At 40.4% G+C, this 22,713-nt stretch overlaps 1 protein-coding gene across 1 annotated transcript in view; it reads right to left on the bottom strand.

Annotated features, from left to right (window-relative positions):
* Positions 1–22,713, bottom strand: part of ARHGEF4 (Rho guanine nucleotide exchange factor 4) — a 196,390-nt gene that overhangs the window by 21,771 nt on the left and 151,906 nt on the right. Inside the window, exon 5 of the mRNA XM_075201702.1 lies at positions 8,491–8,621. Within this exon, the coding sequence (XP_075057803.1) occupies positions 8,491–8,621 (131 nt within the window). The remainder of the gene's footprint in view (positions 1–8,490; positions 8,622–22,713) is intronic.

The raw sequence follows: 22,713 nt of genomic DNA on the forward strand, positions 1-22,713 counted from the left end.
CAGTTATTTTCTTCTGACATATTGCTGCTACATGTAAACTGTCACCTTTTAACATATAAAAAAACAACATATTATTTATGTCTAGAAAAGAGATTTATTTTTTGAAAGTGCATACTGAGATTGTAGCCATTTATTGTAGGAATCACAGAAAGATGATGAAAAGCAACGGAAAACGTACAATTTGGCACCAAATAAACAATAATACATGTACTAGGCAAAACGTTTGACTTCCACATTGTCTACATTGTTGTAATACATCAGAAAACGGTATCAAGTTATAGTGCTCACTGGGGCTTCCATGTGATTGATACACACAGCCCCAATTTTGAAGGCAATTTTGGCATTAAAATGATGCTAGAAGATACATTTTTAATAGTGTACACAGAACATTAAATGGGAAAATTGTATTTATGACATTTTACTTTATGTCTGTGTACCTCTATAAAATGTGGGGGGTAGTGGAGTAAAACTGACGTTTCCAAAACCGAATTACAATATTTTTTTTTAAAACAAAATGGGTGCCAAGCATCCTCCTACATGTACAAGAACTATGTGATAAAATGCCCCCTCTAGCATCAGTCTAAGAACAAATCTACTTGGATATGCCTTGCTACAAAGAGCCCCAAATACTTGGTCTATTTCCTCTGAGAGCTGGATCATAACTGCTATGTAACTAACACTACAGACATATTTTTTTTCCAGTAACATAATAAAGCAGACATAAGGCTTTTTTGGCTGTAATCCATGACTGGATTTCTCTTATTCACGCAATTTTCCTGACTGTATCGTTCTCTATCCGTGTGTGTGTGTGTGTGTGTGTGTGTGTGTGTGTCAATATGGATGTGTGCCCAATGCATTTCACAGGAGTAAATAAAAATAATATATATGCAGGTACGTCTCTTAAAGAGCAGCAGCCAAGGGGCACAGCATGAAATCTCTAAATTCTGATTACATAAGGAAATGATGATGTATTTGTGTTTCTCTGAGGCATGTGTCACCATGCATTGCTGCTACAGAATACAGTATGTCACAGTTATAATGCAAGAACAGAAAGAGGGTGAGTGGTTATCGCAGCTCTCCTTAAGCATAGGTTCCTGTCCTCCATACGCCTGGAATACCTGAGGAGGATCTATGGCTGACACTCCATAACACACCAGCACAATGTCCAGAATAGCATTTTTATTTTATTTTTAAATCCAAGGCAAAACTCAGTGAGAAATTGGTTGCATGTAGCTGATTTTTTTTTTCAATCCTCTTTTTAATAAAATATATTAGCAGGTAAATGTTTTTTTTTAAAAAAAAATGGGACTCAGGCAGCCCCAGCAGTTATGTAATGAAGTCTCTCCGTCTTGTGAGTCTCAAGTCTTCAAGGCACAAGGGTTGGCTGCGATTATTTGGGACCAGACACATCATCAAGGTGACCAGGAGAGGAGACCTGGAGCCAGACAATGGCAAGCTGACCTGCTGTACTGAAGCCGAGTCACAGATAAGACAGTCCCCGGCTGACTCAGGAGAACGCCAGCAGAAACATCAACACCACGTTAATAAAGATGAGAAAGAGCAGGATCACAAAGACTACAACGCGTTGGGTTTCAGGGTTCATGTTACAACGAAGGATGGTGTGAAGTGTGCTCCATTTCTGCCTGGCTCGATCCGATCCTCTTGCCATAGCCTGGTGTATGCTGAGAGAACAGTGCAGCTCCCAATGGCTCCCAGCCACAAACAATAGAGCAATGCTGCAGCTGTCAGTGGCAGAGATCTATGGGCTGTGCATAGTGTTCACAGGCACCGTGCATGCAGCACAATCATCCCCTCACTGCACAGGTCAGACAATAATCCCGCAGCTTTCCATCCCCTCAAATCTATACAGCAACGAATCTGAAATCCGTTTTAATGGAAACAGCATCGATGTTTCCCAGTCTCAGCAGGATGATGGAGGTATTTAATTCCCTGGACCAGAAAAACCTTACATTCTGTAAGAGCAGTTATTGGTGAGTTATTGGCTTTCTCCCTAGCCAATCCGCTCTGTGCAGACTATGGTATCTAGGAAACACGCAGTCTTAAAAGGGGAAAAGGAAGAAAGGTAGACACTGACACAAATATATATATATATATATATATATATATATATATATATATATATATATATATATATAGCATCAGGAATGGCTCTGACCGTATTTTAAATGCCTGCTTCAATTTAAGGCATAGGATTTCTGACAAATAGCAACATTACTACAGGAATGGTCTACAGCAGATTTGGCAGTTTTATGAGGCTTTGGAAAGCCTTTTAAAGAGAAAGGGATTCATTTGTGCAAGTCTCTCAGGCAGAATGTGCTGGAGTCAAGTGATTTATGCAAAGCAGCTCAAGAAATCCCAAATACTACAAGTCAAGGGTGTATATCATCATCATCATCATCATCATCATCATTTATTTATATAGCGCCACTAATTCCGCAGCGCTGTACAGAGAACTCATTCACATCAGTCCCTGCCCCATTGGAGCTTACAGTCTAAATTCCCTACTATAGACACACACTCACACAGACAGACCGAGAGGGAGACAGACAGACAGACAAAGAGGGAGAGCCTAGGGTCAATTTTTGATTGCAGCCAATTAACGTACCAGTATGTTTTTGGAGTGTGGGAGGAAACCGGAGCACCCGGAGGAAACCCACGCAAACACAGGGAGAACATACAAACTCCACACAGATAAGGCCATGGTCGGGAATCGAACTCATGACCCCAGTGCTGTGAGGCAGACGTGCTAACCACTAGGCCACTGTGCTGCCCTGTTACTAAACTGTGGGTTTGAAGATGTTGCCTATAGCAACCAATCCAATTAGTACATTCTACAAAATGATAACTAGAATCTGATTGGTTGCTATAGGCAACATCTCCACACTTTCCAACTCGTAGTTTAGTAAATATACCCTCAGGAGTGTAACTGGAGCAACAAAGTTGGTGTTAACTGTGAAACATACAGATTTAACAGTGTTTGTGTAAACAGAAGGAAAAAGAAACAGTATATTTTGCAGCTCATTTGTGATGTAACATACTCTAACAGATATATATTTCACTCTAGTGAAAAAAATAAATACTGTATTCCTAATGTGGCTATGTGCCAAGAGGACATCACTGAGAAATTATCACTTAAGTCAGTGATAGGCAGCCTGATACACTTCTGGGACTAAATGGGCCGCAAGCTATAACGAACAAATAACGCAGATATGAGCTGGGGGCCACAGGTGAAGGCTCGGAAGGTCTCCTTGTTGCCCATTACTGGCTTAGAAGATTGATGCTTCTCGATCTTGCAACACCTTACCAGAGCTTGTGGGTTTGACTAGTAAGCCTCTAAGCAGGTGCGCAGCTCCGTTTCGCCAGCGCTGTCCTATACAGCAGCCGCGGCGCTGTCTAAGAAGCGTCTGTGGCGGTGCTTTTTTGACAGCGCCGCGGCTGCTGTATGGGACAGTGGCCACTTAGTTAGCGCAGGGGGGGGGGTTTCTAGAGACTCATAAACCCCCCCTGCGTGCGCCACTGCTAAGGTAACAGAAATACTCAGTGAAGGTTGACAGTCTCACACAGTAACAAGGCCAGTCATATCACAACACACAAAACTGACATGTATGCTTTGCAACTTGAGCCCTAGGGCTGCCTATTGCCCATCCTTGAGTTAGGTGAACATCAATGGCCTGTTGAGAGTCAATAGAAGGTAGACAGACAGCTGATCACAATGGATACCCTCCTGTCACCTAGTGATTGTTGCCCTCTGGTGCCCATTTAAGCCAGATGTTCTCCACTTTGGCCACTTAGTTCTACTTTGGCAGAATGAAAGTCCTGAAAGTTCCGTTGGCCTCAGCAAAATCTCCTTAGGATGGCATGTAGGATGGCATGTAGCCATATTTTCCGCACTTGAGAACTGCTGATATATAGAATAAAGTAGGTATGTTCTATATAACTACATGATGTATTTTCTCCAAATACAATATATATGACTTGAGCATCACGTTATAGCTTTGTGCGTATTAACACACAAACACGGTGAGGTGCTGGCAAGGGGAACAGGAGGACAGTTTCCACCTGAGCCAGTCTTGTTTGAACAAATGAACGTCATCACTAACATGAAGTGGGCTTTTGCCTGCAGTGCTGTCCTCAGTGCCTAGTGAGTGTGTCAGTGCTAAGGTTACAATGAAGACTTCAATTAGCAGTAATACTGGTTGACGGCAGGACTGCAGGAGAAAGATAATTCAATGACAAGCAACAGTTGAGAGGAAGCTTCTCGATCTTGCAACACCTTACCAAAGTTTGTGGGTTTGACTAGTAAGCCTCCAAGGTAACAGAAATACTCAGTACAGGTTGACAGTCTCATACAGTGACAAAGGACCGTCATATCACAACACACAAAACTGATGTGCTATGCTTTGCAACTTGAGCTGTTTGTCCTTTATCATATCTACTTAGGACATTTTATTTCCTCCAAGTTAGTGCAACTAGACTGTAGGTGCCTCTCTAGTTTCCTGGGCACAATTTGATAGCAGATCTGTAGCCTCCACTCTCTCTAAATGCCTGTGAATAGTCGCTTGCTCCTCACACAAATCTAAGGAGCATTTCACATAAAGCAGAACATCTCCGCTTGCTGCACATTAAACTACATCTTAACAAATCCAATTTATAGACTCAGAACTGCAGCATTATTTGTTAGAAGCTCCAGAGTTAAAATAAAATTGCTGATCATATCCTGGCTCTTGAGCGCCTTCCTTTCAGCTTTAATTTGCTTCAATAGGAACACCCTATTAATAGAACACTACAGGTAAATTTCATTAAAGCACTTTGTCAGTTCTGCTCATAGCTGTCCCCTTTCCTCTCTCCAGACAGAGCTTGTTCAAAGAACAAAATCACCCCTTTGGCCTATAAATATAATTAGGCTCATGAAAGTCAGAAGAAACTAAAAACAAATTAGGTAAGAAACATATGACGTGATTATTTATCGGTATCTTTATATATATTGGAAAATTGTCGGTTTGAATCAAATCATCCTTTATCCTCATCCCACAGCTTTTGGGTGCAGTGAGATAAAGAATATGAAACATTCCCGGCAAAGCTGTTTATATCTAGCAGGCATATAAGTATAGAGAAGCTGATTATTGCTAAATAGTAGAGGCCGTAAAATTTTGCAAGTTTTGCTTGCAGAATTTAGACTTGTTCTCAGTCCTGCTCTAGTCAGCAGACCGGATCAACTGTTCTCATCTCAGCTCTTTTCTGAGATTATAAATTGCAAAATGCAAATTCACAAATGCAGAATGGAGAAGAAGTAGAAACTCAATTCACCTCAGCATCTTCGCTCATCTCTACTAACCTGTAACCTTAGACGGAGCCCTGATGTTGTTTTACTTAGTGATCCAGTTGAAGGCTGTTAAAATTGTCTTGAATTTTGCCTCATACAGGGAAAGACATATGTTAGACATAGTGTTATTATGCTGTCTCTCTATGCAGGCTACAACTTAGGGATTTGTATCTGCCAGTTATATAACTACTATGGGTGCAGGCGTAATTGGGGGGGGGGGGGGGGTCCTGTTGCGGAGGACAACCCAGGTCAGGGCATGGTATTCTTATTTGTGACTTGCCCCTCCGTTGTGACCAGACACCTAACTGCATGTGGCTCTGCATAGTACAGATCCGTTGCACCGCTCCCTTCCCCTCTGTGTGTGCAAGCCAGCGCCCCCTATTGTCGGACGTGGGGTGTGCACTACCTGACATGGGCGCTGCACCATGTATACAGGCAGCAGGAGAGGAAGACAGAAGAGTCTACTTCTGCAACACACAGGCACCGAAAGAAGAAAGTAAATGTTGGGGCTGTCCCGTCCCACACAGTCAGTACTTTGTCCTGACTGCTGGGTCAGTTGGAAGGTATGTCCCCCTTCCCAATGCTCTCCCAATCTGCCCCCCCAGCATCTCTTACCTTACTGCGGTGTCTGGTGAGTGGTAGTGCTGCTGCTTCATGATATTAGTGGTCTGTGCCATCTTTTATGTTGTCTGTTATATTATACTCTGCCTCGCCCTGGCCATGCTCCCCTTTGACATCATACTCTAACCTGCAATGATGTCATACCCACCCTTTGCCCCAGGTTATCACCACCTAGCTATCATTCTGTGCAAGGAATCTCACACATGAGATTGACAGAAGAGTTTTGGAAGGAGATAAAGGGAAGGTGGAAAAGAAAGACAAACAATGGTAACTCTACTTAATGGTAAGTTCTGCAAGCAGACTTAGTAGCACCTGCATAGAAAATTAGTAAAGTGCTGGGGAGGGCTGGTAAGATTTGACCTGGCGAGTAAACACAAGTAAGTGGACCAAGCTCTTGTAGCTGTCAAAATGATGTGGGTGTGGCTTTACACAGCCAATAAAAGTAGAGTATTCTGTGACCTCTAGACAATACAGAAGGTATTCTAGTGAGTGCTATATAATACATAGTGTTCTAGTGAGCTCAAAGAGCTTTCTGTGTCCACTTTAAAATACACAGAGCATGCTAGAGACAATACAATACAGAGAGCATTTTAGTGACCGGTGCAATACAGAGAACATTCTAGTAACCTATATGTAATACAGAGAGCATTCTAGTGACCGTTATACCATACAGAAAATATTATAGTCAATAATATACAAAGAAGAGACATCTTAGAGACTGACATACAAGACAGAGAGCATCTTAGAGACTGATATACAAGACAGAGGGCATCTTAGAGATGGATATACAATACAGAGAGCATCTTACTGACAAACATACAATACAGAGTGCATGCTATGATTCACTATTTAATACAATGGCCATCAATAACACATCTCAAGAATTGGCCTTGGTATTGTTCTTTGCTTCTGAATACATTTCTAGGTGGAAACAAAGGTCCATTGAATAACACATACTTTAACTATGAAAAAGCTGATGTGGCTTCACTCTTCTGACACTGGTAATACATATATACATATATGCATAATGATCACAGTTAGCAGACCTCAGATCTTTGATCCAGACTTGGACTAATTATTATTTATTTATAAAGTGCCGATATATGAAGCAGCGATGTATATTGAGGGAATTATGATACCAACAAATTCCATACAATAACATGAAACAAAGGTAAAGATGAGCTTACAATCTAAGAGGTGTGGGGAACATTACATACATAACGTATCGGAATAACAATTGTTTCTGTTGGTGAGCAAAATGTGTGTAGTTACTCTAAGGCAGTAACATTATCAACCTCCAACACCACTAGCGGCTGGCACTTTGTGCAGCTTATAGGTACAGTTGGACCACAAGAAACGATATTGGACACTTGGCCTCATATTGCAACAATTACATAACCTGATAATAATCTGATGGAAATTGAACAAATCATGTTGGGAAATGTTGTAGCAAAATGACCACAGATAATCATGAATTGGCAGCCATATTCCAATCACACCAAAGGGCCCAGGTCACACTGGACGTCATCCAGCCACAAGGACAAATGTAGGTTAGTTTGGCCACCTATGTGTGTAGGCAAATTGTGACCAACTTTCAATATTTTAGAAGCATAACTGACTATAAAAAGAGAATTTGCACCTTCATACATTTGCTTGATCAGTTATTACCTATCTTTTTTTTTTTAGAACTACACCCATTTTTTTTTTTTTCAAAGGAAACATTAGTAAGACAGATGGATGCAAGTTATTCTGAAGATGCACCCTAATTGTTCTGAATAGCTGCATGTAACATCATTGGGAGCCGCCATGCTGTCTCCTTGGCCATAACGTAACTGACAAAGGCTTGAAAAGAAAGTTTTTCGAATTTGGTCACAGAAATTATAGTTTGTCTATCTAACTTTTAAACAATGTATTTCTCGGACATAAAAACAACTTTATCCCTGTATTTTACAAGATTAGTGGGAGGAACATTGTTTTAAAGTAATATCTAATGTGTTAACATAATAACCCTTTTAAGTGCTGCACTTGGTGGAGCCATTTTGGCAGAGTAAACCAATATGATGTCATTCCAAATGAATGACAGGTAGTGTACTCAGTGATGTCACTGGTTGTGAGTGTACTGATAGGCTGCATACTCAGTGATGTCACTGGTTGTGAGTGTACTGATAGGCTGCATACTCAGTGATGTCACTGGTTGTGAGTGTACTGATAGGCTGCATACTCAGTGATGTCACTGGTTCCTTGTGAATTATCATTGTTCAGCCCACAAAATACCTGTGTCTAATGTGTGCAGGTGACAGGTACTCTTTAAGTTATTGTTTTTTTAATGTATTCTCAATTTACATAAGTACTGAATCTAAGTAGCTTCTGTAAGAGTGTACAGTGTACATTGGTTTCTTCAAATAAAAGAGGATCAGTTATAAAAAACAATACATTAATGTGGAAAATTTAGAATAGTAACAATGAAGAAGAAATTGTAGTTGAAAAATAGCCCAGCAAAAATTGTATGAGCGTAAACTTAATACCTCATTTATTGCCAGCTGTTCTCCTCCTCCACCATAGCGGTGACTGGAAATATGAAGATCATCATACAAGTCCTCATCACTCCCCATGTCGTCTGTGAGAGACGGTCGGTCAAGTGAGCCATCTGTAAGTGCTGCAAAAATTAAAGTGATTAAAGATGATAGTTAAAAGAAAATGAAATCCAAAACAAAATAAATTGATGCACACATAGATAGCGGTGTGCTAACATGATACCAGCCGTCAATGCAAATAGTCTGACTGCTGAGACTGCATATCTGCTTAGTCGTTATGAATTGCCAATAGAAATGCAATTTAGCATTACCTCTGCGTACCTCTACAATGGTTGAATGGAACTGCAGACACAGTACATAATATAGTCATCACATGTCATAAATATTATGCAGCACATTTTATCATAGGGACTTACAACGCCCGTTTTTTTTTTTATAACTATTTATTTTGAAAAAATAGCAATCATGTACAGATAAGAGTCAACAATTAGTACATTTGTGGGGCGAGAGACAAAAACAGAGAACAGTACATGTCATGAGCATGTGTCAATGAAGCTAAAAATATTTGAATAGCAAATATATAAAGTAGGCAGAGGTTGACAATAAACCAACACGTAAGTATACAATTGTCATCCAGAATACTCAAGAAACTATAACATTTTATAACAATATAATGGGGGGGGGGGGGTGGAAGGGGGGGGGGGGGCACTGGTCGCCACCGAGACTGAAAGAAAAAGAGAACACACTTCCCAATTATCCCCACAGTTCCCTATCCCTATCCTTCCTTTTTAAGAGGAGAAACAAATAAATAGAAGAGGGGCAATAAAAGTTTCAGAGGGGATTACTACTTAGATTCTCTGGGAAGGAAAACAGCATCGAGAGTCCAGAGTCAGGCTACTTATGAACCTAGGGAGTCTTTTTAGGAGGAAGGAGTTGGAACAAGAGGTATGGGGTTATAAGTAAAGCCAAGGGGCCCAAATCTGGTGAAATTTATCATCCTTATCATGCAGGTGGTATGTAATCTGTTCCATCCGGGCAATAAACCAGATATAGGATCTCAGGGCCGCCAGAGTGGGGGGTTCAACTTGTTTCCAAGACTTAGCTACTAGGCATCGCGCAGCAGCCAGGACATGGGAGGCCAATTTCGCAGACTGAGAAGAAAGGGTAACAGAGAAGAAAGGACCATGGGTCTTTCCAGACAGGGCATGGAAGGAGGGAGGCGAGAAGGGCCCTAACTCGATCCCATAAGGAGGATATTTTAGGGCAGGACCACCAAATATGCAAAAAGGAGCCCGTCTGGCCACAACCCCGCCAACATAATGGAGAACTAGAGGGGAACATTTTGGTGAGTTTGTCGGGTGTGTAGTACCACCTATAGTATACTTTATATGCGTTCTCCTTCACCGAAGTGGAAATAGAGCTGGTGGCAACTTGGTCTCTTATGATTTCCCAATAATCCTCCTCTGGGGGGGGGGGCCCAGATCCCTCTCCCACTCCCTCTCATGCCTACCGCCCGGAGGTAAAAGTGCATTAAGAATTAAGCTATAGATAGAGATCATGCCCCTACTCAATGGTGAGGAGAGACATAGATATTCAAAGGGAGATCTAGGAGGAGGGAGAGGAGCCCCCCCGAGGAGAGAGCCCACAAAGTGTCTACAACGCCCGTTTTAATAAAGAAACATAATATCATAAAGCCAAATAACAGTGACTATCGGACTGCAGTGAGGTCCTGTGTGTGGAGGACCTAGCACTACTCAGTAGGGTCAAATTCCTTAATTAAACAGGTCCCCACAGTGCTGCCACTGCCACTGCGCCAATCTGTGTAATTACGAAAATCAATATTATTAAAAAATAATTCTAAGCGTGCAATAATTTGTTTTGTAGATACATTATTTGTCAAGATTGCAGTATGCTGTTCAAACAGAAGCACCCTTATATTTTCATAAGTAACCAAGTAAATATTTATTTAAATGTAATGTTTCATCCTCATAGCATCCAGTGAGAAGAATAAATATATACAGGAGCAGACCAGAAAAAGAGTATTTATGAAATCTGACAGACAAAGCTGAGCCTAGTGCAGAATAACAGATTATACACGATTGTCTTAACAGAGTTGTATTTTGGGAGATTGAAACCATGGTAACCGTCAATTGGTTTAATCCTCCAGTGTTGTATGTATAAAGCAAATGACCGTTATAGTTCTAAGTATAACTGCCCAGATACATGAATGTTTGGATTTATCTCCAGCTCTCTCTCAAGCTTATTCTATGCTTCCACCTCATTCTCGCCCACGCATACATGGAAGCTTTGTAGCAAGTTATGCACAAACAATACATAGAGAACATGTGAAAGTGGTTAGCAGGTGTGTAATACACAGATTGTCCTGAGATTTAGGTTGCTGAAAGCATTACGCCTCCAAATATGATGATTAAAGCACAGGAACGAGTCGCAGCTAAGCTGTAAGTCCACTAAGGAGAATTAATTCTGAGAATTTTCAATTTGTTCCAAATAAAGGTTTCCCCCGTGATCAGATATCCTATTCTCTCCCTTAGCTAATTTCCTGAGCTGTAGGTAGTACACAGCAGAATGTGACTTACTGACTATGGCAGCCTACGCACTTCTGTAAAATCCTGCAATCAAACTGAAAAGTCCAGGTAGAAAACGGCATATTAAATGTGCAAATATAAATGTATACTTCTCTAGTACTGATTTATGTCTTATTGTGATTCCTGCCTGAGACTGTTAAGAATGACATTTTAACAGTGCAGTAATGTTAGATAGAACAAAAATATGCACAAATGTACATTGCAAGGCACCTATAAGAAATGTAACAGGTCCTAGTTAGTGTTTCTTTGTATTAAATTATAAATATCCAACCCTACAATCATATTTATTAAGGTCTTGGCCACTGAAGTGACATCTTTAGCTACTTTAGTTGGCAACTCCTGGCACCACAGTGGCCTAGTGGTTATCACTTCTGCCTCACAGCACTGGGGTCATGAGTTTGATTCCCGACCATGACCTTATCTGTGTGGAGTTTGTATGTTCTCCCCGTGTTGTGTGGGTTTCCTCCCACACTCCAAAAACATACTAGTAGGTTAATTGGCTGATATAAAAATTGACCCTAGTCTCTGTCGGTCTGTGTGTGTATGTTAGGGAATTTAGACTGTAAGCTCCTATGGGGCAGGGACTGATGTGAGTGAGTTCTCTGTACAGCGCTGTGGAATTAGTGGCGCTATATAAATAAATGGTAATGATGATGAACTCCTGTTCTCCCTTGCCTGAGCTATGAGAGTGCCTTCTTCTGCCCTATTGAGGCCCATGTTCCCTTTGGAGCGCCACAATTAAGGGCCCAATGCACAAAGAAATGTGCCCTATGTTGGCTCTGCCTCTTGATCTCCTGATTGTACTTCAGGCCAATTACGTTTGAGATCCCAAAATGATACTGGGCCCTCTGTTGTGGTGACCGGAAGGAATCATGGACCCCTACAATGAAGATGTGGTGTTACCAGGGGTGGGACCCTTAAAAATTCAGGTAAAGAGGAGGAAGGATGGTGGGGAGTGTTGGGGATACCGTTGTAAAAGTCCCACTATGAAAGAGAATTAGCCATTAAATTTCCAAACATAAAACAATTTTAACTTGTGATGCGATTATATTTCATCATATGGCTATCACTAAAGTGTGTGTATATGCATCGGCAATTAAAATGCCTTTTCAAAAATATAATCAAGTTTTTATTGTCTAAGCTATTTGCAAACAGTTTTATTCCTGTATGTATCAGACAACAGGATCATAATTAAGCAATCTATATAATTTAAAATCTTCAATAAAGTAACAAAAGTAAAATAATAAATATTTTGACAATTCCACATGTGTACAAATTGTTCGATGATTTGTAAAAATTGAGTTGGAAATGTATAAAACCAATTATTAAATTAAAATACAATAAATTGATTTGATAATGTTTAATGTTCCTGCCATTTTCACCATGAAAATTGAATTTCAGAGCAGCTGTCACTCTTTTATCAGTAGCATCTGACCTCTTTCTTTCTTCCTCTCTGATTTCCTCTTTTCACTCATCCTCAAGGACTTCTCTTGTGCTGTTTCCTCACCTCACATAGTCACCCATTCTTTATAAAAATCCCTGGAAACTCATCTCTTTAAACATGCTCAAAACCTGAAACTAAAGCAACTAGATTTACTAAGCTAACACCATTGACGCCTCTTTTGAGTTGGGTGCTCTTTTCGATTGTTTCTCAATGTTTGTAACTGTATTTTATTGGCTTTCATGATTTAATAAAATACAAAGGAGAGGGCTACAAAAACAAATAAAATTAATGATCTTCCAAATACTCCAGAATGGTGTCAAAAAATTTTTTTGACATGGGAATATATCTCTCCATAAAGTCTTTGGCTAAGAGCAGACAGCCAACAAACACATATCACAAATCTTGCTATCACTTAAATACACTGGAGTGTTTATTTAAGTCATAAGAATGGAGCATTTCTGGTCAATAATGTCTAGCATTTTTGAAACACTAGGTTAGTCCCTATTCCTCTCCCCAAAAAACACCTGCCTCTGGTGCACACTTCATGTACTCACTATGTTGAGGGAGGACATACCCCAAATTCCCTCAAGTTGGGGCAAATGTGCCGACTGTGCAAGAGTCCTTTTAAATTGGGAATGTCCATCCAAAAGTGGGACATTTGTGATGTAAGCAGTAGCAGTGACTGTTATTGGCATAGGCAAACCGAGGGGGGGGGGTTCCTAGTGCCTGGGAACCCCCTCCAAGCCTGGGGCACTGTATAATTGAGGTGGCTGGACCCTGCCCCCGCTTCACACGACTCTGCTTGAAAAGGACGAGCTGCGTGCACCTAACAGTAGTGCATGCAGCATTGCCCATGTATATTATGGGGATAGGAAGAGTTGGAGAGTAGCCAAGCACTGCCTAATATTATAACCACACCCCCCATGCATGCTGGTCACGCCCACTGGTGGCGTGGTGTGGAAACCCCCCTCTACAAATCCTGCGTTTGCCCCTGATTGGGGCAGCACAATCTGAGTTGGCTGGCTGCTAAAATGTATTGCAATTTCTAGTAGAAGAATGCCTAGAAATTGGCAGTCAGTTAGCCTATAATATTTATTATTACTATTATTTAATTATTAAAATGAATAATAAAATCTGACAGATTGCTTCTGGCTATAGTTCAAAGCCCTTACTGTATATATGGTGTGAGAAGTTGGCAGAAGTGTAAGTAAACATACACTCCATGGAAAGTACATACAGTATTCCCCAACAATGAATTCACTATGCCCATTACACTTGTGACTGGGATCATTGTGCTGGTGTTAAAGGAACAATACAATGGCATGCAGACCATTCCAGGAATGTTGTAAACAGCCATTAAAAACTCATAGTAAACACACTGCAGACTGTATATTTCAGAAGGCTGCACTGCAGCCATTGCAGGATTTCATTATAATATACAGAGATTATTCAGTCTGGACACTTGAGCTACACATTTTCTATCAGTTAATAAATTCAGCCTCACAGACATCCATCCAGTGTTCTAGCCCTGATTAGGTGCTTCTCATCCTCACTGACATCTTCTGGCATTGACCCAATAATGTCAAAACATGGCATGTTACAAGAAATCTTCCATCGTACCTGGCAGACACTGGCATCATGAATAATACTTCCAGACACTTTCATCTATGACATTATATTAAAAATACTTCACTTTTTATGTGAAGATTTAATGTTTCTTGAAACCACGGTTAAGCTATTGTGTCAGACAGTACAGATGTAACTGAAATGTGATTTGACATATAAAAAGTACAAAGCTCATTGTAACTAATGCACACAATCTATCTGCAATGCCATAACCAAACTAGGGCAATAAACATAGAAACTGTTTAGGTTATACACGCCTTCCATCTTATATTATTGTAATCAGGGCAGTGCGCACAAGCAGGGTCATGGTCATACTACACAGGGTCAGTGGTTGTGCCCAGAGGTTGAAGTGGTGGGAGGGGGGGATACGGTGATATGCCGTGCCGCCACTTTTCCTATTGACTTCATTGTAAAACTATCAAATGCCATTCACTTATATTTTCCATACTGCCACTTGTAAATTTCCACTTCGTCCGCTGGTTGTGCCATGTCCCCAAAACTCTGGGCCACTCCCAGTCCCCTTCCACTTCCCTAAAATTACTCTTTCAATGTCATGTACACCTACTACTGGCATTGATGGGGCACCCATTAGCATCACACTATAGCCAACTACCCTGCAATCAGATCAAAAGTCCTGATCCCTAGCATGCTTGGACAGTCCCCTCAACCGGGACTGTTACACCTAAATCGGGACTGTTGGGAGGTATAAGTTATGGAACACAAATAGCATCACCTGTGGGAATGGGCAGCAAATGTATTCAAACTACTGTGAATGTGATAAGGGACATTTGCTGGAGAAAATACAGGTTCACCACCAATATAAAAAATGGCTCTTCACTGTAGGGACTAATGCACACAGACGGTTGTAATCCTCCCACGCTGCATTCTGTTTTTCTTCTGTTAGCTAGAGGAGGGGCATAGGGGAAATGCCATTCTCGCAGAGATCATTAATCCCTGTGAGAATAAGTGCAGCCCATGCACACATGGCTCTTCACATAAAGGGCCTGATATAGAATTCAACGTAAAATTGTGATTTTTGCATAAAAACAAAAATGTGCCCGCACGTTTAAGTTTCTGTGGCTGCATTGGAAGTTGCACATATCTTTACTGAACTAACATGTGAACAGTTTTAAACACAAAACCACTTAACTGCTGTTGTGGCTAAATTCTCAACATTCTCCATTTAAAAATAGAATGCAACACATCTGTGGTAAAATTACTGCTAATCTTGTTGAACTTGGATTGATTCTGGTAAAGTTAGCCCTAAAGAGTCCATCTATTCAACATTTTCTAAAATGATTACAGATTTCATCAAAATTAATTCACACTGACTGTTTAGTGGTTACCTAAATATTATACAGCTCTGTTGATTAAATGTATATCATAAACATATAAAACAAGAACCTTTCAGACTATAGAACAGTGTCTGAGCCAAGAATCCAGAACATTCCAACATGACGATGCTGAAAAATTGATTCCCAGTCCTGTGATCTGGTTGTAGCATTTTGTACATTTCCCAACAAAAGCACCTTTATGAAATGTGACAAAAAACAACTTGGCTGCAACACATGTTCTGTAACTTCTACACAATTTAATTATCAGTAGAATAAACAAAAAATAAAAAACAGACAGGAAACTATTATTATTATTATTATTATTATTATTAATAACAGTTATTTCTATAGCGTCTATATATTAAATAGCTCCTTACAGAAATTATTGTTTTTAATCATTCACATCAGTGCCTGCCTCAGTGGAGCTTACAATCTATATTCCCTACCACACAGACACACATATGGGTTAATTTTGGCAGAAGCCAATTAACCTCTCAGTATGTTTTTGGAGTGTGTGGGAGGCAACAGGAGCACATGGAGGAAACCCACACAAACACAGAGAGAACATAAAAAGATATACACAGATAGGGCCCTGGTTGGAAGCAAATTATTCCTTTTTTCATTCTTCATTTTAAATGATTTTTTCTTATACCACACACTCAGTAACTGGTACCTACCTGGTAGGTAAGTAGGAACAGAATTGTTCACACCAATAGAGATGTTTGATTACAAGAGTTTTTTGGGGGAATGGAAAACCTTTATAATAAAGTGATGTAAACAGAATTACCCAGTTGAGAACACTGAGTAGTACATAGGGAGAGATTGGTTCATCATCTACGCAGGCATGAGCTAAAATAATTTATAAATGGCAGTGTAGGGTCAAGATGACATAATCTTGGGAAATATATAAAGTGGGCAGCAGCAAGCAAATGGTTAACAAATTGTGGCCCTCCACAATTAATCTGTGGAACCAGTCTCCCATTAAACGTCATTGCCACTAGTCAATGACACTAGTTTTTAAAAGGGTCCTCAAGGAAACATTTATTTATAATACATACTTTCTCTTAGAAGTCACTGATCCATGGTTAACTTTAGCTAATTATTTGTTGTGACAGGATGGACCGCCTATGCCACCCTGTCTGCTGTTGCTGGGAACCGGCTGGGTTTAGTTTGCCACCGTTTCCGCTCTTTATCCCAAATGCGCAGTAGGAGGGGCTTACAAATGCTGCCACCACTGGACTCCTTCACGGCATCCAGAACCGCGTTCCTTCTGGGTAACTGTCACTACTATTGTACCCCCTTGCTGGTGTACCTGGGCTGGTACCCCTGACCTCATCTTATAGATCAGGGTTGCTGTGGATGGACCCCCCCTGGCCAGGGCTGCTGGGTAGTGGGCAGAGCAGTGGTACCGGGAAGCTAGGTCCAAACCTCAGTACAGCCGGGAACGGATTAGAGTTGGGTCTAATCTGTAGCTCACAGAAATTTCAGCATGGACGAAGTTGTCAAGCAGGTATTTGAAGCAAGTGATGTTTATTTGCTCAAGTGCCCTGAAGGACAGTTCACACTGGTTGAAGGTACCAGTGATCAAGAGGTCAGAAGAAACAGAATGATACATTTCAGTACAAACCAGTGCTGTTTTATACATTTTTGGACACAGCCTTGCAGGGGGTAAGCCAGCCCCCTGAAGTCTGAGTTATTTTTAGTATCAGGATGCAATATGTTTCCCCGAACAATGGATTTAAATGCAATTTATACTTAACAAAATTTGCAGTAATCTGTGATATCCTAAATCACATTGATCAGAGATTTCCTTTCACTTTAACCAGGATACAGGGAACGACCCCCTGCTGGGCCTTCAGGCCAGAGCAGGCATTTGACATATCACATCAAAAGACTTAGTCAGCATCTCCTGCTATCAGCAAAACAGACTCCCTCCCCACATATGCCTAATTGGAGATTTCCTCTAGCAAAGTTACAAAACCCCAAACTAGACATTTCCTATACCATAATACACACAATATAAAAAATAAGTACATTTGCAATTATATAAATTAGCGCCCTGTGCTATTTCCTTTAAATAAATTTATACCATAAGTTATTTATAAGTGATCCAGCCACATTTATCCTATGTCTTCTTTGCTACATTTTTTGCTCAGCCCAATAAATTTGTGAAAGCACTAAATTTATAAATCAACCTGTTCCACCCTACACAGTGCAAACACATTTGTTACTCAACCAGCAAGTTTTTATAGCAAAAGGATTCAGCGCTCAGATTAACACTGACTTGTATTGGTGACTGCGTATGTGTCCCTGAGGGGAGGTTGAGATCTAGTTTTTATGTCTTAGAAGGCAAGCCGGTCACATATGTTTACTAGTATTCAGATCAAGAAACAATGCTGGAACAATCCACTATTCTACTGTAAGTGCCAGGAAAGGCACAAAAGCAGCTTTTGTGTTCTATTTACTCACACTTTCGCCTACAGTATGCATCAAGTTTATGTGTGCCAAAAAATGGTTGTTGTGCTGTGCGTCATGAGCTTTGTTAAAAAGCTGAACTGCTTGAGAAGTATTGTGGGAGTGTAGCTTATCTGCATAAGGCTATACATTCTATACAGCATTTTACCAACATCACCAGACTGCACTGCTGTCACAAGGCAGGATGGATCCATATTGTTTATGTCAAATTCTGACCATAAAATCTGTATGTTGCAACAGAAATCAAGATTTGTCAGGTCATGTTTCCCAGTCTTTAACTGTCCAGTTTTGGTGAGCCTGTGCCCACTGTAGCCTCAGTTTCTTGTTCCTAGCTGACTGGAGTGGAACCCAGTGTGGTCTTCTGATGCTAGACCAGTGTTGGCTAACCTGTGACACTCCAGGTGTTGTGAAACTACAAGTCCCAGCATGCTTTGCCAATATATATAAGCTTATTGCTGGAAGGGTATGCTGGGACTTGTAGTTTCACAACACCTGGAGTGCCACAGGTTAGCCATCACTGCTGTAGACCATCCACATCCAGGATTGATGTGCTGTGTTCTCAGAGATGCTCTTCTGCATATCACTGTTGTAACACATGGTTGCTTGAATTACTGCTGCCTTCTTTTCAGCTTGAACCAGCTTTGCCATGTTCTTCTGACCTTTGTCATTAACCAAGCGTTTTTGCCCGCAGAACGGAAGCTAACTGGGTCACTGTATCTTGTTTTGCGCAGTATTCTCTGTAGACTCTAGAGACTGCTATGCGTGAAAATCCAAGGAGATCAGCTGTTTGTTTGATAGTCAATCATTCTGTCTGGCACCAACAATCATTTCATGGTCAAAGTCACTTAGATCATATTTCGTCATCATTCTGGTGTTTTGTCTGCCACACATGCGCTCCATCTATAGAAGCTTCCAAAATCCATGTATACTGGTAGCCAAGCTTCCAAACATGAGAAAGTAGGGGAGGAAACTAATTCTTTCATGTCAGGTGCATATACATATACTATGTTTCAACATGTCAACTTGAAAACTTTTCTTCTCTGGGTAAGGTGCCCAGTATATCTAGCCAAGTACAGTTGAATCATTCATGCAAAAGCATCTCCTTCTGTGCTACATTAAGTGGTACAATAGATTCTTATATTTAGAAGGTCGAGTAAGTCTTTGTTTAGGAGACAAGGGTTGCAGCGCATCCCTACTGGTGAGCCTGTTGTTGAGAGGGTTATCAAGTTATCCCAACCCCCCACCCCCTCCTGTGTATCCCATCATCTCAGACACTTATTAACCTACGTAAGCACCCACTGTTATTCAGGTATAGCACTTGGTACAGGTAGTATTACAAAAAATATACGTTACAAGTATTTTCATTAAGTGTACAGCCTGAATAAACCTAAAAGACATTTTTTTTTGCTACCATTTTTTTCTTTGCTTTAAATTGCAGTTCCTAAGTCATGGAAATATCACGGTACATAAAATGATAACCCAACTTTCCCAATGAAATATATGCTCATTCTGTGATAAAATATTTGTATGTGTGACTGGTAATCAGAACAGGTTCCATCATAGGCTGTACCCTACAATACAATAACCTTTCTCGCCAACACATTTCTCTTTTCCTTTCTCTCCAAATTCCAGGCTGCGTATGCACATTAATCTCTGCTGTTTTCATAATCAAGGCAATAAGATTTCCATTTTCTATTGGCGTTCCTGTTCTTCAGCATACATATCTTTAAAGTTATTTTTACTGAAAGTCCTCAACAACAGGATCTAAATGAGCCCTCTGGGAATGTCCGCACCTCCTAACATTTGGAAATTATTTAAGAGGGTCACTGGGGTCTGAGTTTCTAAAGTCACTTTCCTTTAGTACTCTAGTTCCCTATGCCGCAAATCATTGGTTGTCAAATCTTACTAAACCATAGTAAATGCTATCTACAAGTAGGACTATTTACCAAACAAAAATGTACTCCACCTTTTGGCCACACATAAGAGTGTGGCTACAAATTGCTTCAATGTTTCCAATAAAATATGGGATTAAAGTCAGTACCAGAATGAAGCACAGGTGCTGTAGATACAAATGTATATGAGTTCTCTCTATTTGTGTTCCTATGGCCCACCCACTCAATATAATAACTTTTCCCAAATGATTGATTTTTAACACCTTATTTGACTCTTAAATTGGGATTAAACAACCCAGGGGAATGAGTAGGCAAATAGTCTGTGTGTCATCCATATGCCTGCTACTGTATGTCAGTTTTAATCTACTAATTATGTCATTGTCATGTGCACATCTGCTCACTAGTCACTTAATTTGTGCCTCAAGCTGCTTTGTCATCCTTAACACTTCCAACAGTCGCAGAAATCCATAATGTCTGTGCTCAGAAGAAAACATCCAATCCGCCCTTAAACAAAGGAAAAGCCTCTTTCTCCTCTACCATACTCATAAAGACCTTTTGTGCTTTTGCCCTGTACTAGTCTCTGGAAAAGCTCTTACCTATATCGTCTACAGCCCTGTCTGATAAATTCACTGTACATCCCATAGAGCTGCCCTCTTTGGCACACAAGCTAGTTCAGAACTAGGTGCATCACCATCACATACATGAAAACAGGGTCTTATGCACTGTATGCACTGTATGCACTGTATGCACTGTATGCACTGCATGCACTGTATGCACTGTATGCACTGTATGTACTGTATGCACTGTATGCACTGTATGCACTGTATGTACTGTATGCACTGTATGCACTGTATGTACTGTATGCACTGTATGCACTGTATGTACTGCATGCACTGTATGCACTGCGGCGTGCTGCTGCTCCTTCAAAACTGACTCCAAGATATTGAAACATTATTGATGTAACATTATTTTTCATCTCTGTAAATATATTTTTCAAAATACTGTTTTGCTCTCGGACAGATTACAGTGTTATTTTACTATACTCTCGAACCTCTCAAATAGTCAGAATAAGGACTTTAATATTTGTTATAAAAAGATGCATCATTTCCTGAATTCACGCGCACGCACACACACTGGGCACGATTCATCAATTCACGTATCTGCATATAAGACACAAAATCACTCTGCGCATGCCCATAAGCGGGCAATATGCAACTAAACACAGCAATGTTCAATGCATCCTCGTACACAAAGGACACTTACTACAGCCTACACTTTCTGCAAGTCAACAGCGAAGGGAAAGGGGCATTTGCCCGTAGTCAATGTACAGTAAGGGCGTGCCAAACTCGAACGCAGGCAGCCACGTCCGAAACAAGCTCTGGGCATCTCGAAGTTACTTCTTTTTCTGCCGTATCTCTTGCTAAGTCCTGAGTACTAGTCTCGTATGCATGCTATAACATGTGTTTGTAATCAGGAGCAACTGAAAAAATGTATTTAATATTCAGTAGACATTAAGAACATCCTAATAAATATATTTAATGGGGAAGAAATATAAAACAAATCAATATTTTTTATCCTTTTGTGAATGTATCTTTTGTGAATCACTTGAGCATTGGACGTATCCTGCAGTGTCTGGTGTAGTAGAACAGAGCAGATCTGCACCCTAATTCAATAGCGCACGTATCTTCACATCTGTTCTTTGTTGAATTCGGGAGTACGCAGAGCTGATGTATATGAATTTTTAAACAAACGCATGTTGTGCTCAGTATGCATGCCTTGATGAATCATTTCCACCATGACAAACTTTGGGAACAAATTACCATAAAACTCAGCTTACAATATAACAACTAAGAGCATCACATGGTAATAAATATATACATTTATATGGAAACTATTACAAATTCAGTTGTGAAACCAAAACTTTTTGGGGCCAGTGGCAAAGTTTGGAATACATCACAGGGAGACAGGGAGATTTGGTTACAAAAGAGGGAGGTTTGAGAGGTATGTATACAAGAAAAACATTAAACATAGGGGACTATTTATCAAATGAACAAAAAGCCTTAAATCCTAGGAAAACGGGAGTTTTCACAAGATTTAGTGCTTCTGCCTATTTATCAAAGGCCCCATCCTGGTGATAACTATCACCGGCGGTAGTCGTCTTTGAGGGCCTCCTGGGATGCTTCCCATGCAAAGCATTGATCTTATACTTTGATTGCTAATGACAATTTTTGTAAAAAAAAAAATCTATTTTGTAAAATTTCCCCCCCAAAATCTTATTTTTTTTTAATTTAAATGGAATCTGGAACGGGAAGCTCAAGACCCGACTTCCAGTTCCAGGACGCATGTGCGTAGGCTCAGTGCTCTGGTCTGGCAAGCGATAAGAGTACTCTCTCCGCTGCCGGCCACTGTTGCCGCAGAGCAGAGCATCGCTTGGCTGTTATTTTTTGTGATAAACTGCCCGATAAAAGATTTTCTATGCAGCGATAAGAAATCTTGAGTGGTCTTGATAATTAGACGCCTAAAGCCCAAAATGCCCTAAGTTTCTGAAGGTTTCCTCAATTTATGACATTCATGGGTGCATACAAACACATACTTTCATTCTGATTTCTGATAATCACAAAAAAGACAGTGTGTACACCCACTACATTGGAAACACCTCCCAAAATGCACAGCACTGCTGAAACTTTCTAATAAATCTAACCCATCAGCATCAGCTCAACTATTGTACATAACATGTAAAATCCTGTTTACAAGAAACCAATTGCTCCATTACTGTAACGTATTCACTATTTCAGCAAAGTTTTACACAAAGTTTTGCACTGTCTATATAGCTGAAC

This window comes from Mixophyes fleayi, chromosome 3 (assembly GCF_038048845.1).
Source record: "Mixophyes fleayi isolate aMixFle1 chromosome 3, aMixFle1.hap1, whole genome shotgun sequence".
Classification (NCBI taxonomy): domain Eukaryota; kingdom Metazoa; phylum Chordata; class Amphibia; order Anura; family Limnodynastidae; genus Mixophyes; species Mixophyes fleayi.